We start from the raw sequence: 26,637 nt of genomic DNA, 5'->3' as shown, positions 1-26,637 counted from the left end.
TTAACTTATCGAACTCATTCAACAACCCTTCTTGTTTATATAGTTGGGTGTTCGTCCCTCGTGTTATCAAATGGTGTATATTTGGTCTTCTTTCTTTTTTTTTACTGAAAGCCGTTGATATCTGCCAACATAATATACTACCTCCGTTTGAAAATACTTCCACTTTTCCTATGTAAATTGTATTAGTTGATGCATAAATGTGAGAGACCAAATTATAGTATGGCCAGTATTATGCATAATACTGTATTAGATTGTCCTTTGGAACTTGGAAGAAAACGTACACGAGAATTCGTACTGGCAATAGAATTTAGATAGGCCAGTCAGTACTACAGAATATTTGTCCTAGATAACATTGCCGGCAACATAGCTCCAAGACTCAAAATTGCCTTAAATAAACTATTCCACAAACTACTTTACAACCTGCAAAATTTAGTGTCAGACTAGCAAAAGAGAATGATTCTCAAACCAAGTGGTCTTAAATTATGTCACACAAAAATTCATATCTCAATAGTATATTATTAAGAGACATTCACATCCCATTAGATAATATATATATATATATACACACATACAACATTCATGCACTCCGAGAATATTCCATCACATCCACTAACTATTAGCCAATCCAAGCTGGAAGCTGACCCCATCATCGATCTGCAATTTTCTTGATCAATCACAATATTATCCTCTCTTGCTTTCAAAATCTATGAGAAAATAACAAGCTCTGACCTACTCTCATTCTGAAAAAAAATAATTAAAGTAAGAAAAAACATATAGATACAGAAATCAATTTGTGCACCAAAATGGACACCTCCCATTAACATTTTTTTAGCCCCTTGAAGCTGAAACTAGAAAAAGCAAGACAGCTTCAATTACAGTCTTAATTAATTATCAAGACAAACCTGGTCTGTACATAAATTATCAAGCAACAAATTATCTCAGCTTAGAAAAATAATTAATTAAAAAAAAGCCTATGTTTTTAAGACACTGCTGAAATTTTTTTGCAGAACTTTACTTGATATCATCTGCATCTTGCCAACATGGAATGTTGAGATCAGTGGACGACGATGAGACGAGATTTTCTAAATCATCCCAATTCCAATAACTTGTCATGTCCATTCCAATATTGCTTGTACTTTGCATAGTTTGCCATGCTGGTGTTATGACAGTATTGCAATTACTTGGTGATGATGATGGCATGAGAGTAGTAGTAGTGGTTAAAATGGGATCATAAACATTTGAAGCTTGAAAATTAGAACTTGAGATTGAAGATTGATTTGTTTCAAATGAATTTGTTGATGAACCATTGAAAGTAAATGGCATTAGGTTTTGGTTTTGATCAGGCAAAGAACCAATATTGAACCCCAGCAGGTTTTTGGCATCGAAAAAATTGGTGGGGCACTCTTGCAGGGGCAAGGATGTCGACGACGGAGGGACGAATCAGTGTCGCCGTTCGATATATTTTCTTCTGATCATGAAGGACAAACGAAGGTCTCTGATTTTGGAATGCCATATTGGTACCAATTTGCATCCTAGAACTATTACCGGCAGCGGCCACTGTGTTGGTGGTGTTTGATGATGTTTAAGACGCTTGTTGTTTTTGCGGCCGCCGCCGACTGGAACATTCCGGAGAGTGCCACCTTTAGTCCAGTGCCTCTTACATGCTTTGCAGTAATGCCTAGGCTGAGACTTGTTATAATTGTTGTAGTAACAGAATTTTGTGTTTGATGAATCACATCTTGGACATTTCAACGGCTCAGATTGATTCATCAATTGCCTTTTCATTGGAACTGGTTTAGGAAGCTCCATGTTTTGAGCTTGCAACAAGCTTCTGTTCCAATCAAACCCTTCACCTGAAACTTGTTTTGTACTCAACCCCATCTGAATAATTTTCTTCAACAAATGAAACTTTCTTCACAAGAAAAATCGATTTGGAATGACAAAGAAGAGATTGAGTTTGTTCCTTATAAGCCCAAATGAAAGAAATATTATTTGAAGAATAGATGAAGGCGTGTTTACATACTAGGAAATGGCTAGGAAGGTGAAGAGAATATTTAGTCTAACTATCTTTATCTCTAAGTTATTTATATTTAATTTATATTATAAACACACCTATGTTATGTATGTATATTAATGGATATATCATTACAATAATTACATGCACATAAATAACCTAAAAAAATAATTAATCATACATGCATGTAGAAACTTGAACAATAATTCTAGCCAGTTGCATAAATAATATTGAAGATCATATAGAGAATATTACTTAACACCTAAGGTAAAGGTGGGTTGGTGACACGTGGATAATCAGAGACGTTGATAGTGCTTCAAATGTATGTGTTGTAATGGGATGAAGCATAAAAAAGTATACATGTTTATGACAATGAGAACTACTTTAGCTTAATTATATATTTTATATATATTAAACTATATAATGAACGACGACACAAGTCATAATCCAGTCCACCCCTGTAATTAAAAATTTTTAAGGAAGACCCGAAGACTCACATTTATGATATATATTTGGGGTCTTTAATATTCTTATGAAGGTAACATCAAAATATATATATATATATTCTTTTGAAGGACTATATAATTAACCTTATAATATATATGATGATTAATTTAGAGCTTATAGTTGAGCAACTCTTCATCGTAATCATTCTAGCTCTAGATCCACAGGATAATTATTACATTGGAATTTTTCATTTGCATGGTTTATAAGCGAAATATTTTTCCATCGTGATAATACTATCGAAATTTAATTTCCCATTTAAACTATGTATTTAGATTTTTAAGGAGGAGAAATAAACAGATGGCATCACGTGGAAACTAGTAGGGTTAAGAGAGTTTGAGGTGGTAAAGAACTTGAGATCTTATAGTGGGCCTTTGGACATGTGAATAAAAACATGCATTATGTTATGAGTTTACAATAGCAATTTTAATTATATAATGTTTTAATATTATGTAGGGTAAGCTTAACTTTGTTTTCTTATTATTGAAGGTCTCATTCTCAACTTGATTGAACAGTTCAGTTTTCATTTCTTCCATTTTCGGTTATTTAATTATCATGCAAGATTTGTTTGCAGGCTATGGAGTTTCATATACTTATTACATGTACAGTGTGAATTAGGGCTTTTAAAATTGGCATGATTCATTTCAGATTCGATAATTTGATATAACAAGTCCTGATGGAGATGGCATGCAAAAAAGTCAATATATTGTCAAATATGTTTTCACCAGCCACATATATGAGATGACATTATGTTTTCTCTGGCATTATGTTTAAAAAAAAAAAATCTAGAAAATTGTACTGGTAATTTATATAGGTTAAAATATAAGTTACTATAGGATTTCCCTCCTCAAAAATACTTTTACCTACCTTTTATTTGCAACTTCAGAAGAAATATACTAATCACTCCTTACAACTATATATCATGATCATAACAAAACATATATCTCAAATTTAGTAGAGTCTAGTTTATCATAAGGTAATATTTAAGTATAATATAACATAAAATTGTCGCTGTTGAAATTACATTTTTATTTACCATCAAAAGAAAAATTACATTTTTATTTCTTTTATAGCTGAATACACAGATCTCATGTTATGATTTAGGCTTCTGACGCCGTTTCTGTCACAGTGCCTAGCTAGTCCACCATGCTAAAGTAATTAAACAATCTTGTTTTACACTGTTTTTAATTAATTAGGATTATGTATGACCTAACCTTCTCTCTGGACCAAGTTGGAGCTGGGATTTTCTTTTGGTTTGATTAATTAAACTAACTAATACGAGTAGAGTGCACTGTGTATAATTTAATTAGTGAGAACATGTTGAAAAATAATTGTCCATCCGAAATTTTGTACTGTTTGGTTGTAAAGCATGTCAACGTTCAACAAACGTGTCGATATATCCTTACACGTGAGGAAACAAAACAATCGATTCGATTACATTTAATATACCTACTAATATATTAAAATTGTGACACAACGATGCAAAGGTATAGAATTTACTAAAGTCTAGCCCAACAGAAAGGTTGGAAAATTTGAACATAATATGGTAAAAGTTAAAAAAAAATACTCCTCCGTCCACTTTAATGTAGTGTTTAAGTGTTGTTTTATAAAATCAATATATATTTTATCTAATTTTTTTAATCATACTCTCCAATTACTTTATTGTTTTAATATAAGAAAATATATAGCCTAATAAATCATATTATTTTTTTTAGATCTTTTTGGATATCTTCACCGTCAATAGCAGCGAGACTAATCCTTCATTCCAACTGTCAGTACATGAAGCAATAAATCATATTATTAAGGAGTAAGGACGTGCAAATTATTATTTCGATCAACTAATCATCTATATGATATTCGTAACTTTTATTACAAGATAGTAAGGATGGACTGGAGGGAGTACTATTATAACGGACGATAAATGATCAAACGGTTCACATCTGCTTCCTCACTGGGGTCTACACTTGGCGGGGGCGGCTATGGCGGGCCACCATTCATCTGTAACAATGGAGACCGAGAGAGAGGGAGGGAGAGTAGCTAACAAGTAAGGAATATTTAGAGTCTTTGGGTAAAAATCATAGTCGGCGGTTGATAGTGAACAGTTAAACTTTTCTAGATTTGATTGCATCCAATATATACATACGTCAGAAAAGACTAGTTTGTGGAGTGGATGAATTTCACTTCTACTCAAAACCTGAAAATTAGTAAAATATCAAAAATTGTCCAATCGATTATTCTTTTCCCTTTATCTTAATATTTCGTTAAGAAATGATGAGAAGTGTGAATTCTAATTGAAAGTTCTTTCTTTACCCATATTATATATCCAACGCTACTAGCCTCTTACTGCTCTATCGTGGGAGTCGGCTAGATTTTAAACTAAAACATGTAGTTTGACGACCTAACATGGCAAGTCATCGATAAAACACAAAAGTTGTGCCGAACAAACTTTAAAGTAAAAAAGAAAAGAATGTGCATGATAATGTGTCTAGCATGATGTTTACCACATAAGACTAATGTTACCGGAAAAAAATTCCCTCGAAGTCGGTTGATATAAAATAGAACACTGGAAAGATCGAACTACTAGGAACTTAAGACGTGCAAAGCAAGCAACTAGCTTCTAAAATTTGAAACGATTGTTTCTATTTCCGCCTTTGTCTTGTCCTGCTGCTTCCGCTTCCTTTCTTCTCGTTCTGCAACATTTCATTCCGTTAGAAATATATGTAAGCAAAACCTAAATTTGTTTGGTTTAGTGGCCATGCTCAAGTGAAATATCATGTTAAATTGTTATTACTCTTTATAATAAAAAGATAAAGGACGATTAACTAAGATATGAATCGCACCTCTGCAACCATGTTGCTGAAATCTTCTTTCTGATTCCGTAGCTTTTCTTCCTCCCTCGCTTCTTCATACCTGTGATAAAAGCCAAAGCATTATTTCATTTCATTTTACATATGAGGAGAGACATTAGTATATTTAATAAATAGGGATGTGTTCCGCTTACTTCGCAGGCAAAACATTGTCCATAAGCTCTAGTTCTTCTGGTAGTAGAGTAACATCCACTCTATCTGCTTTCTGACCTTTAAGTAGATCCACCTCCCCAAAACACACAAACATCCACCGATCAAACACATAGACGAAAATCAACTGAGACCAAATATAAACCAGGTAAAAATGAATCTTCCAGAACAAGTAAACCCTAAGAAGCCAACATTAGCTAGTGCTACTCTCTAATTTGTGAATTTCAATGCAATTGCGATTAATTGCATAGAAACAAAAGCATTAATTACTTACCCTCTTGGCTCCTGCTTTGTCTTGGGTGCCACTGCCAACCACATACCTGCAAGGTGGAAAAGAAATAAAAAAAATCATCATAAAAAAAAAAAGGAAAGAGGAATTTGAGGGGGGAAGTCAAAAGGTAGATTGCATACGTATGTGTTGTCCCAAGTAAAGTCCCTGGAGCAATCCTCTCTTCTTTCTCTTCACGTACCTAATGATGTAAATAGAGAACAAAAAAGAAGATGTGAAACATGCCACTAACATAGGTGTAGGCATTTCGAAAAGAATGTCACAAAAGTTTAGCACTCCACATGGTAAAGAGGTCCTATCGGGCTCCTTTCTGTGCTGTTTCCGAAGATCAATAACGTCAGGCGTCTCAACTCCAGTAGGAGTGCTGAACATTTTTTTTCAAAGAGATTAATTAAGCAAGATATTAAATAGTGGATGGTAAAATTAATAGTAATGATCATGAACTTATGCTTATGTATTTCGCAGTTGTGACTTGTATGTTGGAAAACATGCACCGCCAACAAAATTATACCATACCTGGAAAGGCTGTCAACAGATCGAATGCCATCTTCCAATTCCTCTTCCTCCATCTCTTGTTCCTCTTCCTCCAAATCACCCCAATGTTTGGTCTTGTCAACTGGTTCCTCCTGCATTAATGAAACGACAAAAGTACAAAAGTAAGATGGTATAATACATGATCAAAATTGCATACATAATCCCATTCAATAATGAAAATAAAATATACGCCCGATATTCCTTTCACTAGACCAGCTAACCTTTCAATCAAAGTCATATCCACAACAAGGAAGAACTCCAGGAAACAGCCCCTGCTTAAAAATCATTTTGGCCAACCCAGATGGGCATAGTGGGAGGGATACCTCATGGTGTACCCCATAAGCCAACTCAATCAAGAGTCACGACCATGATGGATGTAAAATTGATGAAAGAAGTAGGAGAAAATACCTCATAATTAGGTTGTTCTTGCTGTTGGACGCCAAAAACATCTCCATACAAGGGTCGACCGTGCTATTTATATAAGAAAAGAAGGACAATATTAAAATGAACCCAAATACTAAGATGAAACCATGTCAAGCAGAAGATAAGCAGTCAAGTAGTGTTAAACTTTCATTGAACTACAAGAAGAAGAACTCACTTCATCAACTTGCCCCAGCCACCAGGATGATAACCAAAGCTTGCTCCAGGAGGAATGGGAGCATTTAGTCCAGGGATTTTCAAATGTGGGTATGATGGAGGGGGGCCATATCTCTGAAAGATACTATCCAATATCAGATGGGGAAAAAAAAGTAAGTATCAAGCTTAAGGTCATAGAAAAGTAACCTGCATGTTAATGAGCCATGGAGGAGGAGCGCCCTCTGGCATCCCAAGAGACTCTTTTAACTCATGAGATAGAGTGCCTGGTTTCATCTCCCTCAGCTTTACCTGTGGACAACAGAATATATGTTAATTGCGGGATACCTAGCACACCTTTGAGTAAACTAGGACAGTGAAAGTTAAAATATTTGCCGCTGTTGTAAGTCTCCTACATGTACAGCAAGATGAAACCACTAAGAGATTGACACATGGAATCCAGTCACATGTGATTTCCAAAACAAGTGTAACTGTATGTATACCAAACATCTGGATGCTAGTCCCTCGGTTAAGGAGCTTACAAGGAAACCATTTTATGTTTCCTCTCGCGCTCACAGTTTCTCCATGATAAAGTGCAACATTATACTCAAATTTCCTAAGAAATTCATTACAAGTTCCCATGCCACTAAACATCATCAATATGTTACAGAGCCAAAAATTTCAGTGAAACAAGCTGAATGTTAAAACACAAGGGATTGTAATTAGTTCACTTGACAGACATTTCATCCAAAAAACAATTCAATGTCACTTTCACGTACTCCAATGAGAATAATGTGGCCAAACCTCATACATCCATAAACTGGTATATAATACAAGCCAGTCTCTTTCAGATGATCATAGCATCAAGATGACCGTTTTTGAAACCTTGGATCTAATGATATGACTCCAACAAAATCTGAGCGAGAAAAAAAAGGACCCAGTTATTAGAATGTAAAGATAAAGGATAGTACCTCAAATTCCTTCCCTTCATGATACAGCTCCCCATGACTTGTTAGCTTTGGCTTAGTCTGGTACTTAAAAACTGCATCATGGAGAACCTAATAGAAGCACAGAACATTATCTCATTAAAAGAGCACAGCAGCATTACAACGATAAAAGCACATTAACATTTGGGGAAGAAAAATGAGAATAATGGTATCCGAAAAAAAAAATAAGAAAATCAGAAAGAAGAAATACCTGATAGTCAATGTCCATTTTACCCAGCTTTGGCTGCATTCGCTCACGTTGCTTTTGCTTTAGCTTCTTACCATCCTCCTTTTCAATGTAGGCCTGCATTAAAAAGGCATCAGACAGCTCATTCAACAGCGCTTTTGGTATGGTAGTGTTTCGTAGTATATACCAAAAATAAGAATGAGAGCAAAGGGAAGGAAACTACATGATGAACAGAAAAAACAACAAGCTACCTGTCTGATTTTATCAATTCCTGTTGCAGAAATAAAATCAGGTAACTGAAAAGGTTGTTTCTCAATACCACGTTTACCCTGCAAAACAAGTCCCAAACACGATGAGATACAACAATAGCTAAATCACTAGCATAATGCTGAGTTACCCCCGCAATTATGAATCACAATTAGATGCATCTAGACCCAGCATTAAGCACCATAGATAAGCATCTGAAAATTCAGAGTAAATTTATTGGCAGCTTGATGTGGAAAGAATTCCAAGAATAGTACGCTAAAGGCATACCACACTAAATGAATAAAAAGAAGGAACCCCAAAAGCATCATGTAAAATCTACACCACCCAGCTAGCAAATATTTATTCAAAGGAAGGGCCACCAAAGGACCGATCTTTCAAACACATACAATTCCATGCTCCATGGTTGTCACAGCAGCATCCCTGCAAATAACCAGATATATACATATAAGAGAAACCTAATCGATGTGATCTAACCCCAACACTTCTTTATACCCCTTATTTTCATCAAGCCAATAGTCATGTATGCATTGGTTTGCCCCATTTATCTATTTCGTTTATCAAGGGACACTGACCTGCAAATATTTCCTTTTCTGGCACCAATGCCTTGGCACAGGAACAGTGTTTCGGTAAGACTTCAGGTACACCAGCAACTTAGGGTCAGCAGAAGTTGCATCCCATACCTGGAAATACCAACAAATGAATAAATAGCTACTCATACAAATGAAATCACTACTCATACGATCAGATTAAAAGAAGTATTATATTTGAAGCATGTGTTCTTCTCCTAGTTCAGCCCTCTTTAAGAGGGCACAAGAGTATTAAGTTCAAAGCAGAACACAGCATAAAATGCCATGTTACACAAACACAAAGCTTGCGACTTCTGAAAAGCAACTCTTATCACAAATCACAAATTGAAAAGGATGGTAACTGAAACACAATAATATTAAATTCCCAAAAAGACAATTTCAATACCTCAACAACATCAGGCCTCATGCAAATCTGTGTGAGGTCTGCAATCTTCATTCTCCGCTGAAGCTGACATACAAAAAACCCAAAAATATAAAATAAACAATATAATAACAACAATAACCAAATCCATGTTATCGATGATTGAGAAAGGAAACTTAATGACAAACCTTCTTCTTCTTGTTAGACATGCCTTTATCCTTTTGTGGGTTATCCTGTTCTTCTTCGTCTGAGTCAGAGTCTGCTTTCTTCTTTGCTTCGGCATCTTGAGCAGACTCGTTCTTTTGATCATTCTCCTAAATGGATATAAGGAACACATATTAGGAAACATTCTTTCAGATATAAACCGATACATTTAATAAAGAGAAAATATTATATTCTCCTCCTTTACCTCATCACCAGCAACTTCATAGAAATTAAACTTCGCGAAAACCTTTCTGAACTCCTCATCGAAACCATCCTCTAACTCTGCCTTTTCCGGGATGTACTCCACCACAACCTGCACCGAAATTATTTGGTTTTGTTAGTTCATTAAAAACGACAGAAAGAGTAAACCGAGTAAGTAACTAAGTGTTTTGAATCAAATGTGTAGCACTTGAACTGATGTTCGTGAAATTGAAGTCATCGGCAAAAGAGACAATGTTAGTAATTCATTTAACTCTTTCATACCTTCAGAGGTTCGGCATTCTCTTTGCCGGAAGCTTCATCGCCATCGGATTCGGCGTCGCTGTGTTTCCCGGCGGAATTCGATGCTGCTTTGTTCTTTTTCTGCTTTCGCCTCCTCCTCCGTCGCTCGCTCTCGCGAAACTTCTTAGTTCCGACGGCATTAGAGTTACTTATATCTCCATTGGAAACGGAGACGCCGTTATCGAGCGCCGTGAAAATCTCCGCTGTCATCATCCGGCGAGTGTGAATACAGTGTGATCGTGAAACAACGAGAGAGAAAACGACTTTTATACAGTAACAAACGACTTGAACTCTCCACAATAATCCCTAATGTTTTGCAATATCGACTAAATAACCCCTTTTTGTTAGCTATTATTGTTCAAACCCCTAATGAAACAAATGGGCCATAGTGCTTTGGGCTCAAGTGGTATAATTTTTGGCACTTAGATAGCCCATTTTTAAGTATGGGCCTGAACACATGAAGGAGGCATTGACTTCGGAAGAGGAATGGGAGCTTCCATTAATATCTCGATTGTTTAATTAATTCATCGATAAACGTGCCGTGGACTTGCAATTAATTTTGGGTTTGGTCAAAATATTGGCTCTGCCAAAACGAAGCTCATATATTGAGAAAATCATTAATATCTAGACCCTTGTCTCCTAAAACATTGGGTTTTTGTCCTTTACTTTCTAAGTGGCGATAGACATGGGAATGAGAGCATCGGACCGAACCGGTCAATGCAATTTTAAAATTGGATTAGAACCGTTTAAGATTCTATTTAATTTTTTATTTTTCGAAAAATTATATGAAATTAAATTGAAATTATCTAGAATCGAATTGGACCGAAACCTTTTACATTAGGAAAGTTTGCGGATTCAATTTAATTATCTAAATTTAAAAATCGTCAATCGTATATTTTAAATTGGAATCGGATCGAATCGGACTACCACCATGTATACTAGTGCTCGTTACTTTTCTATCCATAATAAAACGCCAATCTCTTGAAAAAAATTAGATTTGTCATATGTTTTTATTGCATAAATGAGTAATATTTCAATTCAAAATTATCCAATTTGAGACATACAACACTAACATTTGGATAGGAGAATATTACTTTGCAAACATGAAAAGATAAAATGGTGAGTGAGGTTGGTCACAGTGGAAGTATGAAGAATACATTGGCACATGTTAGCCATGGTGCTAGAAAAGTGGAATATGAATAAAAACAAGAAAGAAAGAAAAAAATTAATGGTGATGGATGTATGAGATAAAAATTAGGTGGGTTCATTGATTGGGAGCTGAGAAATCACTTTCATTATAACTATTTCCTATTTTTTGGATCAATCATAGATTCATAATGAAGACAATTAGTTCTTAATTAAGACTTGAAGTTAAAGAAGTACTAATTAAGATGATGTCTCTCTCAAACAAAACATAATCAAATGTTTGATTTAACACGATCTATAACTTAACGGCTCCGTCTTAGCTTGAACTCGTTGTATTAGTCTGTTATTTTTTTTTATGATTTAATTTTCGAGTATTATACATGTTTATCAAACGAATGAAATGACTCTTATCCGACAAAAAATAATGTTCGATCAATCTAATGAAAATCCCATTAACAAGAAGAAAACTCCAACTGAGAAAACTGGATTCCTATATCTTCTTCTTTACACTTTAGCCTTTTGTTACAAACAAACAATGAACAAGACGTTAATATGACAAAACTGGAAATGTAGCATCTTTATTTGGTAATTACATGAACCCCACTAGAAGAATGATTGCAGAAGATACAACAATCTGACCTTATATGATCAATAATGCTCCCTTCTTCAACTGTAAATTTCCTGCTATGCTTATTCCATAGATGAACGGCAAAGCTTTCGTTTCGGATCGTTTCGAGCTTTTTACGCAAAAATTTCGAGTGCATTTCATCCTTTGGTTTTCGGAATAGGCTTCGGATTCTGCTCCAATCGACAGGATAAAACGCCGAAGGATTCAACACTGTGAAGTTAAATCCAGGATTATCGATAACCCTCGAAGCAACTCTAGATACTAAATAAGGACCATTATGACCCCATCTATTGCCATTGAAAGTGAATGAGAATTCTTGAATGAACTCGTATAGCAACGGATGTTCCTTGTCGAAAATCATGACAGCATTGTTTAATCTTGTCCAATTCCTAGTTTCTGTATCAGTAGTTTGTGCTCCAATGGAGTTTCTCAAGCTTGATAGACTTTTCAACAAAACAACATCTGTGTCTACATAAATGCCACCAAATTTGTATAATAAAGCAAGCCTAAGCAAGTTGGACAAGTTTTGACCCAAAGGGACATCTCCAGGATGAATTGTTCCTCTCTTCAACTCATTAAACCAGATTGCAGCAGAAGTGTTCTTGAATATGTAATCAAAATCAGGCATTGCTGCTATCAACTTGAAACCCTTATCTGTAAATGGCTTTAAGATTGTTTTATTCCCTTTACCAGAATCCAATGAATTTGAGACTATGACCAAACAAGCATTAGGGTGTGACTTGAACAGACCTTCAATTGCTAAAATCTCTCTATCACCAAAAAACCCAATTGGAGAAATCCATGTCATAAAGAACCTCAACTTACAATCATGGAGATGAAGAAACTCTTTGACCCTGGATGAAAATTTCTTGGAGTTTGTTCCCAAACGCAGAATCTTGAACTTGGGTTTATGTTTTGGGGCTTTCTTGATAATGGGTATCTTCAAAAACCTTGGATTTTGCATTACTGGCGAATGGGTCTTCAAATTTACAGGTGGGGTTTCCTCTTTGACAGCATTCATATTTGAAGAAGAAGAAGATGAAACCTTTGCTGTTGTTGTAGTTGTAGCAGAAGAAGACGTTGACCATTTCCTCGTCAACGTTGTTCCGCCGGTGAGCTTTTCCGGCGAGAATTTGTGAATAGTTGGGATGTGAATCCTGAAAACAGTGATGGCATTGAAAGATAACAGGAGAATGAGAAGCAGAGCAAGAACTGAGCTTGGTAAGCAGAAGAGAAATGAAAAGATTGATCTTTTAATGTTGTGGAAAGAGTATGTAAGGTAAAGGTAACAATGATAAAGTTTGATGATTGGATACATGGTGTCTTTAATAAGCTCTCAATGAATTGCTTCTTCTGTGAAAGCTTAGAAAGAGCTTTAATGGCGGAGGCGGCAAAATGCAATATGTTTTTTGGCACATTGGGAACCAAAAATGCAAAAAAGTTCCCACTTTCTTGTTTACTTAAGTTCAAATCACTGAGCTGTAAAAGAAAAACTTTGTCTTTATGGGAAAAATACAAAGATGAATTGATATATTGTTAAACAAAACAACTTTGTACCATGAAGAGTGATTAGTGTGTAAAGATCAAAACTTTTTTTAGAAAAAAATTAATGGGTTAAAAAACCAAGTTTGGCTTAATGTGGGCTCAATTAGTACTCTTTTTCCTTATTAGTTTTAATTATTGATAAAGTCCAAGTGAATAGTATATTTTGGTTTTCAGGAAATTCCATTAAAAAATAATTGTATTGTAAATAGGTTAGCCACGTCATGGCAAGGGTGACTGCCCAGAAGTAGTTGGGCCACCATAAGGAGGTTGGGATTGGATATTTATTCAAGTGTGTGACATTCCATTCCACTGGAGGAAGGAAATTCTGCATAAATTCATGTCTTGGTTGCTATATGAACAAAACACACACTTACTAATTTGGGAAACGACTTGAAAGGTGAATGTTAATGGGTCAATTTTCTTATTTGAGAAGTTGATTGATCATTTTTCATTAGCCACATTAAGCACCAGAGGTTTCGAACCAGTTTATATCGATACAGGGACCTTCGAACCGGATAAAAAGTTAAAACTCCCATTGTTAACAAGATAATGACCATTCATTACACATTTTTCATTCTTTAGGAAAAATCTTGTCAGGCAAATATCAAGAAACCATGGCCATGCAAGTGAGGGTAACCCAAATATCATAAACAGAAGTAGTTAGCCAATGAAGGATCGTTTCGCCAATGAGATGAGAGGGAAGATGTTAGCTATGTTGCCATTATAGGGGCACGTGAAGCGTTAAGCACCTGTTACTTTCATTTGAACCAAACCAAACAGAGAAGAGAACCTTACAGTCTTGGCATCAGTTTCTCTAAAATAATGTTCAACAACCACCAATCTTCTGCAATTTGGTATAATTTTATACGATAACTGTTCCAAACCAATAGGACAACAACAAATGACATGAGCAAATCCGAATGCAAGAGTTCATTACAAGAAAAAGATGATTTTTTAAAAATCAGATGTCAACCCTCTTCTTCTTTTGTAGTCAGCAACAGACAGAGTTAGAGCATGTCTCCTGCCATCGTTTTCCGGAACTTTATATCCGACGGTTGCCTCAATTCTCTGTTTCCTTGCAAGGTATCCGTCGTGGGCTCCCTCTGGCCCGCCAAACTTGTCGAGTGCAGCCAATGAGATTTTAATTTTAAAATCATGCAGATAATAATGATTGGTCCCTTCATCCACAGGAGCACTCGTGTTGACCAATTTCCCAGCACCGGCAGCAGCTTGCAAGGCTGCTTTATCATCCGACTCTTTCACTTTATCACTGGTTTTCAGTACTTGACCATTTACCATTCCATCATCTCCTTTCTCTTCTTCTCCATTACTTTCTTTACCTTCTACTGTATTATTATCGGCTGCTCCATCCCCTTCTCCTTCTCCATCCTTTGCTTTTGCAGCATAGTAATTTCTAGACCTGGTCCATCTCCTGGAAAACGGATCATACCCTTCCTCTCCTGCTTTCAATCCTGTATTACGTTTAGATTCTGACGCATTCTTGAAATTTTCAACTCTGTTCTTTCGGTTCATCTCAGCCAGTCTCATAGCCTTTTTATCTTTCTCTTGTGCTTGCCTTGACGCCTCAAGTTGCTGCAATTTCCCATTGATTTTCTCCACCTCTGCATTGTCTTTCTTAAGTTGTGCGATTTCCAACTGTCTCTTTAGCCGGTCTTTCTCAAGCGCAACATTTAATGGCCTGGCCGAAGCTGACTTCTTTTCCTCCAACATCTGTTTAACAGTGGCAGCTGAGTAGACATAACTACTGGCTTTCTGTATGGCCTCCTTTTTTTCAGACACATGCAGTTTACTTGGCATTCGGCCACCAGTTTGCTCCACTTCTTTCACCAGCTGTCTAAACTCTTCCTCCAGAGGTGGAGAATCTGATACCATTGCCATTTGCCACCGGGCAGCAGAATTCTCATTGGCCCAAATGACATCCAAAAACTTATGAGTTATCTTGTTCTCCAACTTGTACCGTTTGTTAGGTTCAGTAGCATCAACATTGCGAACCATGCAGAGCCTATAAATAGGCTTGCCGCTTTTTGAAGTCCCAATGCCAACCCTCACATAGCAACCGACAATCAATTCCTCGAAAAATGGCTCCATTAACCATTTGGCAAGTTTGGACCTCCTGATAGTAATTTCCTTTATATCTTCGAATTTCAACCCATTTGACCGAGTGCCACGTTCATCATCACTGTCACCCATTCCGGTGGATCCTTCATCGTCAGACCTACTTTCACTTTCGCTCTGACTGGAGCTAACGCTTGCTGAGGTAAAAGCTTTTCTCTTAATTGGGGAAAAACCCCTGCCACCGGAGCTTCCTCTTGTTGTTGCATCCCTCAGTTTCCGATGAGCCTCTGGATCCTGGTGCTTCAACCGTTTTGCCCTTAACTCATTCAAAGCATCGTCCTTGGCTGCTGCTCTATCTGCCGATCTGGCTGATGAACGCACACCACGAGATGAAGTCTGTGGTGGAGTTTCCTTCCGTGATTTGGTAGACTTGTCATTCTCCCGCTTTGATCTAAGCTTCTCAGTCAAAGTCTTATCACCCTTCTTGACTGCCCTTTCTGACAAGATCATCTCTCTTTCCAATTCACTCATCTGTGCGAGCTTTATGCGATCATCCTCGTTCTTGTAAAGATCCTCGCCAATATCAGAGTCATCACTGCTGTCACCCTCGCGTTCGGAACGACCATCTTCATAATCGCGGTCTTCCTGGCTACCTTGATCCTCATCTCTGTCAGTAGGGTCAAGCCTCTTTTTCAAAGGAACTTGAGACCCAGAAGGCTTCCTGCTTGCATAGCCACGATCATCATCAGAATCTTCCCTAGAGTCGCTGCCACCATCAGATTCTGAACCATCGCGTCTCCTTTTAGATGGCGGAACAGAGTGGCGGTTTCTTCCTGCAGTATTGGTTCTTCCTGCTGCCTCAAGCAACAAATCGTCCAAGTCAGCCATAAAGCACGCTATTCCTCCTCCTGCTCACCGATGCTTTCCAAGAAATCTGTCAAATTGTAAATTAACAAGCACAACATTTAGTAATACAAAAGGCAATAATGCACAGACCAAGCGACCATAGTTTTCATGCTCTTCAAAGAAACACCAAAGCAGATAACTCAATTTCATCCATTGGGGCTCCAATCAATCATACTTACTAGATAACTCAACAAAACTAGGTTATTTAAAAATTGAGGCGCCGAATTAGCCAAATAAACCAAAACGTTTTGGCATTCTGGATATAATCTCAATCCCACCTACACGATAAAGTAGGTTTCATCAAACAGAACAAAACGGCGAAGAAAACCAAACAAGTCAGGAATTATGCCACTCCGTAATAAAAACACTTCGATTAAATTCAAATACCCAAAATTTACAACCAACGAACTGGAAAACAAACATAAATATGAAGACGCACACAGAAGCAATTAGGTATATTGAAAACGAACTTCAAACCTAGGTAACTACAGACGTACCTTGATATGAAGAGATATTATGGTTTTGAATCAGATCCAATCTCAAAGACGAGGAATTTAATTAGGGTTTCGGTTAACAAGTTCACAGAGAGGAGACGAATGAGATTTGAATAATGTGTGTCGAAGTCTCGAACTTCTTTGTATACTATTGGACGAATCATGAAAGAGAAAGCACAAAAAAAAGAATATGAACTTACGTTTAAAGCCTTATTAGATACAAAATGTTACATTGGTCCTCAAAAAAGACAAGAACTTATTAAGTAGAGTCCTAGAGTTCGGAAGAAGTAATTCCAGTATTTATCGATTCATTATACTTCTTTTCCTAATATCAGGAGTTTTTGATTGATTTTCCAAATCGGCATCGGCTAAATGGTACAAAAAATTAGATAATCGACCTTAGTCCATTCATCTTAAAATTGACGATTGAGTATGTTAAGCGATTATCGATTCTAAAAATGTACACAAATGTGGAGGGAATAAAATTGGGAGCTAAAGTTTTTACATTGCCTAATACATTCTGACAAGACAAAAAACAAGGATCGTCATATTTAAGAGTTTTGACAACGATAAGAGCATCCAATTCGAAGATGATCTGAGATATATGCCGATAGAAAGAGCTACATTAATGTTTCTGCTGCATCGCATGTGTTTTTTTTTTTCAGTTATACCCTCGAGCTCGCTGGGCTTGAAAAGAAATTTGCATTTTTCCATTAATGAAAACACCTCATTACAACAACAGAATTCAATTCACCAAAGGAAGCTGGCTACTTCAACTAATTTTTTCCATCCTATTCAAATTTTCATTCACTTTGATTTCCGACATGTCGTTCCACCCTATTCAAATTTTCATTCACTTTGATCTCTCATGGCACCCTACATGATTCAATTACTTCACTCACAGCTTGATGAGTCTCCGGTGACATCACGTTTAATGTCAAGTGAAATGCCTGAAGATCATAGTGATGATGCAATTATATTAGATACTTGAAACTGCTACGAAAATCGAGAAACATGAGAAAACTAATACTACTAAATACATACCACAAATCTCTCCAACTCTGGTACCAAAACTCCCAGGTTATGATTTGGTAGGCACTTTGTAATTGCATAACGAGTGTACTTGCTGTTAAGTCAAAAAAAATAAAAATAAAAAATAAAATCAATTGATAAGGGTAAAAAACGTTTGATTGATTTAAGAGACGGGAAAGAGGTGCACGTATAAACCTTTCAGTTGAGAGAAATGCAAGTAGCAAAGCAGAATAAGCTTCTACAATCATCTTCTCAGCTTCTTTTTCTCCTTGTCGCACGGCTTCCTCATCATTCTGTGGAATATAGTTTCAAGCATGTAAACAACATAGAAGCGACCAAAGTATGCAAGTACTATATAAAATTACAGAAAAATAAAACTGTATCGCCTGAATAAGAACATATTACCCATGTACACTCGTTTCCTTCCACAACTGAATCACCTGCTTCCCGGTTGCCAATAAAGATAGAACACAGTATTGGAATGACACTACAATCCTCTTCTTCTAACCATCCTATGTTGCGATAGGACACAGTGGCTGCTGCAAGCCGTGATCTGAAGAATATTTGCAGTGAGTTTTGACACCTTAAAAGCCAAGAACATCAAAATCTAAAAAGCCACATATGCTAGAAGTGTGTGCAATAGAAACCTGTTATGTCCATCCTTCTCCACTAAGTTCACAAGGAGGCCCAAAATAGCAACAAGGAGATCCAACTCTTGGTCAGTTAGATGTTTATCATTCTGATCATAGAGTATGCTGCTTGCATTGTCCTGCTTTATCTCTCTAAAGGATGACTCGGATGAGCTGAACAAAGGGAAGTGGCTAGCAATCAATGAAGCCATGGTCTCCAGTCCACCACATACAGCAATTTTCTGACAACCTACTGGGTTGTTATTGGTTAAATTCATAAGAACCTGCCACAAAGTAAGCAATTAAAGTTTGACCAAATACTTAACCAACTCTCAAAAAACCACTTGTACAAACGTCACAATAAAAGTCTAGCATCAGTATGACAGATACCAGAGAGTGCACAGAACTTATAATTTGGGATGGAACCCTATATTTCAACGGAAATACGGATGAAAATAACTCAAGAAATTTCACGGTGCATCCACATCCAGTGAAGTGCACTAGACTATCAAATTGAAGCCAACTGGGTGTCACAGTAGAAGTAATCAATAAACCACAAGGCTTTTGCAAATAATCTGACACCAAAGAATACCTTGACAGCTGTAAGAAGACAGTCATCTTGAAGGCTGGAAATTTCTTCTTCATCAGCAGATAAACAAGGGACTTCACGAGCATGATGAAATTTACGTGATCCATGCAGGCATGTTTCCCTACTATTTGGCTTCATCATAGTCAATGGATATTCACATCCATCTTTACGTCGGATGTGCTTAGGCTCCCTTCTTTGTGCTTCAAAATTATTTTGTTTTCCATACAGAAGATCCCACTTCAAGGGCTCAAAATCATCCCCATCGAAAGCAAAAGGATCATGGGTTTGGACTAAATGAGAAGATCTGGAGTCTCTTAAACCGTTGTCGATGTTATCAAGACCAAACCTTGAGCTTGCCTTTGTTGGCCCATTACTTATTGCAAGTATTCCATTTCTTGAACTCATAAAGCTATCGGTAGAAGAAGTGCTCATGGCAGGACAGAATCTCAACTCCTGTGAACAAGAATCGTCGAAAGTTGTAGGGTCTGCTCTGCATAAACAATTTACCAACCGGGATGTTGATGACCTTGTGCTGTCCCAAGACATATCAAAGCTCCTTTCAGAGGAGGCCAAATCCACAGAAGAGCACTCTGGTGAGGAACTGATCAAAATAGGCTCATTGCTTGCCACTTCAAGGAGTAGAGAGAGAATGAGAGTTATAAGGAAGGGAAAGGCAGAGAATAATTCACTATTTTTTTCATAATGATAACACTAGAAACTACCTTTGTGAGGGGCAACAAGGGCCAATTCAGAAGTACGATTTGATCCGTTTGTGCCACAATTAGGCTTATTATCACTGGAGCACTCTTGTGAGGAACTGATCAAAATACACTCATTCCTGGCCCCTGCAATTTCAAGCATTAGAGAGAGAACGAAAGTCTATAAGGGAGTGAATCAAAATGATAACAGAAAATACCTTTGCGAGGTGCAATAAGGGCTAATTCAGAAACATGCTTGTTTCCATTTGAGCAACAATTACATTTGCTATCACTGGAGAATGTAGACCTTTTAAGCAGATACTGACCTGAATATTGATATGAGTAATTTAGAGAGAGAAAAGGCAGGGTTTCAAAAATAATAACTCGTGGACCATTAATTACCCGAAAGAATTTTGATAACACTCATAACAAGTTGTATAAATGTCATTCTGGATCCATTAAAATCCAAGTCCTCTTCCATTTCTAGTAGATGGTTCTGCATTTAAAAGGAATTTTAGTCTCGTTAAGTCTGGAAAAATCTTATATCTTACCAATAGAGTAGCAAGTGCCACTCATAAATGAACAGAAACATTCAGTAATGCAGCAGTTACTATATCTAACCTGATTATCTTTACTCAAGAATGTAGCATTTTCCATAATTTTCAAACATTTTGAAAGCAGTGATAGGCTCCGTAGATCCGAGTTGTTTTTGAATCCATGAATTGGAGCTGAAACCTGCAACAAATAACTTATATGTCAAGTGTTAACAAAGAGAGCTTCACCGTATAACAGTTGACACAAACATACAACCTACCTCTATTTCAGAATGACATTTCAGGGCAACCTCAAAGATTGCATCAAGCCCTCCAAATTCTCGTAATATTTCCTTAAAGTTTCCACCGGTCTTTCTCACTGTGTCAGTTGTATCTGATTGAGTATTACCCACAGAAAGTAACAGATAAGCAATCATTCAATCAAGAGTTAGAGGTAAGAGAATGAACATCAAAAGTAAAGGAAAATAAACTGAAGGTAGAAATAGTTAACAAGAGTAGATTATATTCTCCATCATACCTTCAAACGACATTTTAGAGAAGCAACCTTTCTCCATAGTTAACAAAGCTATCCATTTAGGGTGTAACTCTGGCCTTCTTACTCCACTGTCAACGCCTCTGTTAGACTTCATTTCCTTGCAACTAATAAGGATGTCCTGAACTTTGGAGGCAATGGCAGAACTACTGGAATCTGACATTTCAGAAGCATCCTGTGAGAGTAATGCCAAAAGTTTACTGCCTATGTTCCGTGCTTTATCTTTGATTGCCACAGAAGTGATTGGTTTCAAGCACTTGATGAGAAAACGAATGCAGCTAGGTGAGTCCAAAAGATGATCATCTTGACACTGCAATATTGGAATCAGAAATTCCTTTAGGATAGCCATGATAATAAGTGACTACTAAACAAAGTCAAGAGCCAGGTAAATTACAATGCCTAACTAATCCATAACCGTGAAAATAAATTAATTTTCCCCCAAGACATGACGAGTATTGCATAATCAAATATAGAGTGAAGGAAAAATTTCATATCCCAATGACATACATCGGTATTCAGAGCATATAAAAGAGATGAAGCAGCCAGGTTGCAAGACGAGTCATCAAAATTGATCCTTAAAATTGCATCAACTATTGTCTTTGCCATCCTGAAAAGAAGAAAGTTCAGACTTCAGATACAAGCATTAACACTGAAAAGCCTAAACCAAACATTTGAAACTTAGAACGAAAAGGGCATTACCCATGACTTCTTAAAACTCTTCTCTGTTGCGTAGAACTGCAAATGGACAACAAAGACAGGAGACTCGCTCTTCGTGTTCTCAACGACTGGGTCTTTCTAAGTCCGTCGAGCGCGAAATTCACTTCGTCGATATTCTCCATCATCTCCCCCAATTCTATCAGATACGACCCAGAATCACAAACCTTCTTCTTCTTCTTCTTCAATCTTTCTCCATCTACAATCCGTCCAACCTTTTTGATGTCCTTTTGCCTCTTTCCATTGCCGTTGAATTGCGAATGAAAATCATCAAAAGGATCGTTTTCAGAGCCAAATGCGAAGGGATCTTGTCGCGAACAGAGAGATGTGGATTCTTGAGAAGAGAAGTTGTAGAAATCTTGAGAGTTTTCTTGGGATGACGACGTGATGTCGATTAGTGGTGAGCGCTTGTCGCTCCGGCGACCGTACGTCCTAACACTCATGGCTTTCTTTCTTGGAAGACCGTTTTGAGAAATTCAAATTTGAAATTTGTTACGGCTAGAGTCAAAATTGGAGCTCAGAGTTGACGAAAGCAGAAGATAAATTCAATTCCTGGGGATATTACTATGTCCACTCCAATTTATGGAGAATACACGATGTTTCGAATTTTTCAGATGTTGGACAACTTTACCCTTCACATAAAAAACTTGTCAAATTTGGGTTAAAATGTTAAATCCACATCATTTACAGTATTTCTTCAACATCGCTCCGACGATCACATCGTCGTAATTGATTTGTTTACGTTATATTGAATCGAATTTTAATTATATTATCCAATAAATAGATAGCCATTTTGAAATCAAAATAACTAAACACATCATAATAAAAAAACTTGTGGGCCTTACGAAACCCAACAATCAAACGTAAAACTTATCACAACCAAATTGAAATATTAAGAAAGGCCTTTGGGGATCCTCTCGACCCTATCGCGCTTATGTGCCGCTAATTGCTAGGTCCAATAACATTTTTCTTCAAGAGAAAAGTCTACAAATTATAAATACCCACTTGTTCGAGAATTGATATATGTTTTTCACTCCCACTTCAGCTCCTCTCGTGTCAATTTATCTCCCTAATTTCTCTCAAATTCGATTCATGATTGGGAGGGCATCTCATCGGTACCACCCTCGGTCTAGATACTCCCTACTAGTTATCGTTTTCATTTCTCGAATTAAAAATAGGACATCCATCACGACAGATAATCTTACGAATCTCGATAAAATGAGTTGGGAGTCAGATTACAAATTCTGCAATTGAATTTTATGGCTTTTTAAATTCGAGAGAAAAAGACGATGATCGATTTTTTTGTGAGGGAGAAGATTTAATAACAACCACACCTATACGCACCGTCGGCTTCAACCATCGCGTCTACTTTGTTCCTCACCGTAATACGGTCGTGATTGTAACGGCATGGTGGCGATAGAGGTCGAATAGAAGGGTAAAAAAGTCTAAGATTGTTAATACCTAAAAAAATATTCTGAAGTATCAAATCGTAGGATAATTTAACCCATATGAAAAGCCAAAAACATTATTTTTTTTTAATGGTGAAAAAACAGTAAGTAAATAATGGCCACTACGAGAAGATCTAACATATATATGTATCGTCCGCGAAACAAAAGGAATCCAATACACTAACAGAGAAAAAAAGAAAAGGCATTTCTTCCTTGCTCCGGATTCATAGAGAAGAAGAAGAAAGAAGATAAACAAAGATCAGTCAATCGTCAGTCTTATTCCTCTCGAGAAGATGTCTGGTTCGTTCGATACGTTTAGCATGGACGGTGTAGATCACGAGATCCACACTCAAACTTCTTCAACAACACCTTTCGACGACGACTACGGTTCTTATTCATCCAATTTCAATCAGCCTTCTCCTGATTTCAACTCCTCCGTCGATCACAACGCCGCCGCCCCTGCTTCTCCCGATATTTTCGGTTACGGATCGGCGGATCCTAGCGATAACAATGGATTTGTGTCTTCTCAGTCTCCGTTCGAATCTACTGAGGTTCATGTCGAGAACGGTGTCAATGGAAACGGATATGGTGATGTTTTTGCCTCTGATGGACCGATCTTGCCTCCACCTACTGAGATGGAGCCTGAAGAAGGATATGCTCTCCGTGAATGGCGCCGGTAAGTGTTTTTCACGCATTGTTTGTGTGTAATTCGTTTAGATCTGGTTTGCTGCTTGATTGGTTTTGATGCTGTTTAAGTCATCTGTTGATCTTAGTTAAGCTTTGTTGATCTGTTTAGATCTTTCGAGCTTGAATTTGATCTATACTTGAAAACAAACAGTTCAAATTAGTGCTCAAATATAAGAGATTTGTTGTGATGCTCTCTGGATTTGTGGCCAGTTAATAGGATTTTGTTGCGTTTTTTTTTTTGGATATTTATAGCTCTCATTTGGTTTGATTCTAAAATTGCATGCTGTGATTAGAGGAAAAAAAAATGATATTATCACTTCGATAATAACTCGGTAAGCATCTTTTGGCGTTTGTTCAGCTATGGATTTGTTTGTTCCTTTATGATCCCTTCGATCTTGAATCAAATTTCCGGTGCAACACTGGAATTGGCTTCGATCCGACCCTTAATAGAAAAAGGAACAAATTTTAGATCCATGCATCAAATTCTAAATTGAGGCTCACCGGAGCTGAGTCATCAAGCCTGGATTCGATTATCGCTAATTATGTTGCTGTTTAATCACTGATATGTAATTCTATTAATAGATTGACGCAGCTTAAGAGAGAAAAAAATTATGTTGTTGATAATTGATATACAGACTACAGTACTGTGCATAATTGATCAGCTGTTTAGTGTTTCAACTTTCATGCATTCCGGGTTAGTTGTATTGAAGATGTCTTCAAATTGTTATCTTTGTGCAGTCAAAATGCTGCTGTGCTTGCTGAAAAGGAGCAGAAGGAAAAGGACATGAGAACCCAGATCATTATCGAGGCTGAAGAGTATATTAAGTCTTTCTACGAGAAGAGGCAGCTTACTGTGGAGACTAAAAGGGCCGACAACAGAGACAGGGAGAAGGTAAAATTTGTAGTGGCTTTCCTTATACTGCTGTATAATACCCTCTGTTAATTACTAATACTCAGGAAAACTTCATTTGTAAGAGCAGATATTCCTCGCGAGTCAAGAGAAGTTCCACCAAGAAGCAGACAAACAGTACTGGAAAGCTATTGCTGATCTAATTCCTCACGAGGTGCCAAACATCGAGAAGAAGAGAGGCAAGAAGGATCAAGACAAGAAAGCCCCATCGATCACCGTCGTCCAAGGTCCCAAACCCGGGAAACCCACGGATCTCTCGAGGATGCGGCACATACTTGTGAAGCTCAAGCATTCTCCTCCACCTCACATGATGCCACCACCACCACCTCCTAAGGACACGAAAGACGGAAAAGACGCCAAAAGCTCGAAAGATGCGCCAGCTGTCGCCTCCACCAATGGGCACTCACCCAAGCAAGAGGCTCCCGCCCCAGAACCCGAACCTGCTACAAAAGCATGATTGATAAGATATATGCAGGCATTGTTAAATTCTTTTGTGCCCCTGCTACTAATATGTTTCAAAATCTCTAAAAATGGTCACATCTTTATCTCATTTATATATTAGGCATGGTTGGCTGCAGCCTTACTTGCGGAGTCGTGTTTGTATTTTGATTTTTGTTCCCCAATATTCTATGGATTGGTACTGATTTTGTCATTCATATATGCTGTCTATGGATTTTGTGTTTTTTGGGTACTTTTTTAATTCTCTGACTTGTGGAATCCAGCAATATAAAAGCTCACCTTATTACTTTTGTCTAGGATGCTGATTAATGGCTTCAGTGTGACCAAGTCTTCAAACATTGAACTTGATAGCTAGATTTGATTTATATGCAAAGGGAATGTGGAATGGAGTAGTCATAGACTCATAGAGCTTCTATTTCCCTTCACTTGAATTATTAAGCCGAGCCCAACTCAATTTATTTTATGCTAAACTCGGGAAGGAAATCAGGAATCATATGTCTGCGATGGATTCATGAATAAGCAAAACTAGAATAACTGAATATTGTAATAACAAAATGATTTGTTTTGGCCTCTGTGGTCGTATTCATTCTAGTTCAAAATAACAAAATGATTCGTTTTGAACATTAAACAATAGTTCGAGCTAGATGAAATTTTACGATGTTAGAAAAATCTTTTTCAGAGAATAAGCTCCATTCCCGCCATGTTTTGAGCTACTTGTAGTTCCACATGATCTTTGATTTTTCAGTTTAATTTAACGCCTCCATCATAAATTTGAATTTGTCGTATTAATTCGATTTCCTTCAAGTACTTGTTACTTGTCGTACTTGGATGTTATTAATCTTTGTGGTTGTAATTTTATGTATTTTCTTTCCCGATAATTGATAAAATCCTGATAAATCATTCAATATCTACGTCCAAACGGATAAATTCAACCAAGTCGTAACTCAAACAACAACGTATTTTCAGATTTTATATCTATCTTTGTACATAACCGATAAACTTAAAATCGAAAACCAAACGGTATTCAATTTAGGGTCCAATGATAATAAGACGGCCCACATATCTACTCGGGTCGGATCAGCATTCAACAATGAAGAACAAGACTTCCTCCTCCTTCCTTCTTCTTCCTCCGTCTTCATGAATCATATTCCAATCCATTTTTCATTTCCACCATTTCCAGTCCAGTATCCAAAATCAACCATAGCAGCAGCCGTCGAGCCGAGCCGTCGAGCCGAGAGAGAGAGAGATAAAGGCATATCGACACAAATAAGTCTAACACTTTCTTCTGTCAAAGCATTACGAAACACCTGGAATCTAACACTAGTCCTTTTGTCTCCCTCACTCACACAATGGCAAAAACCCTAGAATAAAAATTAACCCTTTTTCTCTTCAAATTACGCACACTAACCCCACTATCTCTCTCTCTCTCTCTACTGTCGCCTTCAATTGCGACTTTTGCAACCCACATTTTCTCTCTCTCTCTCTCTCTCTCTATCTGTTTATATATATATAGGTCTGTGAGCCTCTTTTAATATTGCAATGAATCAGCAACAGCAACAATTAGTT

General features: G+C 37.1%; 5 protein-coding genes and 1 pseudogene across 5 annotated transcripts; 1 reads left to right on the top strand and 5 right to left on the bottom strand.

Annotated features, from left to right (window-relative positions):
* Positions 1-1,440: 1,440 nt before the first annotated feature.
* Positions 1,441-1,881, bottom strand: LOC139881591 (dof zinc finger protein DOF2.1-like). The gene has a single exon (XM_071866038.1). The coding sequence runs from the start codon at positions 1,879-1,881 to the stop codon at positions 1,441-1,443; it is 441 nt and encodes a 146-aa protein (XP_071722139.1).
* A 3,276-nt stretch (positions 1,882-5,157) lies between these two features.
* LOC139881590 (uncharacterized) lies at positions 5,158-10,234 on the bottom strand (annotated as a pseudogene).
* A 1,514-nt stretch (positions 10,235-11,748) lies between these two features.
* On the bottom strand, positions 11,749-12,819 carry LOC139881589 (uncharacterized). The gene has a single exon (XM_071866036.1). It carries the CDS (start codon positions 12,817-12,819, stop codon positions 11,749-11,751), a length of 1,071 nt encoding a protein of 356 aa, XP_071722137.1.
* Positions 12,820-14,297: 1,478 nt separating this feature from the next.
* LOC139881588 (protein RTF1 homolog) lies at positions 14,298-16,307 on the bottom strand. Its single transcript, XM_071866035.1, has one exon. It carries the CDS (start codon positions 16,305-16,307, stop codon positions 14,298-14,300), a length of 2,010 nt encoding a protein of 669 aa, XP_071722136.1.
* A 1,378-nt stretch (positions 16,308-17,685) lies between these two features.
* LOC139881587 (wings apart-like protein 2) lies at positions 17,686-22,010 on the bottom strand. Its single transcript, XM_071866034.1, has 14 exons — positions 21,553-22,010; positions 21,361-21,460; positions 20,839-21,163; positions 20,582-20,694; positions 20,389-20,502; positions 20,170-20,263; positions 19,986-20,093; positions 19,792-19,914; positions 19,073-19,698; positions 18,499-18,764; positions 18,257-18,404; positions 18,047-18,144; positions 17,864-17,945; positions 17,686-17,769 (listed from the first exon to the last, which is right to left on the bottom strand). Exons 1-14 carry the CDS (start codon positions 22,008-22,010, stop codon positions 17,686-17,688), a joined length of 2,739 nt encoding a protein of 912 aa, XP_071722135.1.
* A 1,298-nt stretch (positions 22,011-23,308) lies between these two features.
* LOC139881586 (clathrin light chain 1-like) lies at positions 23,309-25,069 on the top strand. The gene is made up of 3 exons (XM_071866033.1): positions 23,309-23,691; positions 24,441-24,594; positions 24,683-25,069. The coding sequence occupies exons 1-3, from the start codon at positions 23,309-23,311 to the stop codon at positions 25,067-25,069; spliced, it is 924 nt and encodes a 307-aa protein (XP_071722134.1).
* The last annotated feature ends 1,568 nt before the right edge of the window (positions 25,070-26,637 follow it).

Source organism: Rutidosis leptorrhynchoides, unplaced genomic scaffold (assembly GCF_046630445.1).
Source record: "Rutidosis leptorrhynchoides isolate AG116_Rl617_1_P2 unplaced genomic scaffold, CSIRO_AGI_Rlap_v1 contig173, whole genome shotgun sequence".
In the NCBI taxonomy this organism is placed as follows: Eukaryota; Viridiplantae; Streptophyta; class Magnoliopsida; order Asterales; family Asteraceae; genus Rutidosis; species Rutidosis leptorrhynchoides.
Note: the sequence above shows the minus strand (reverse complement) of the source record. Positions and strands in the feature narration are given on the sequence as shown.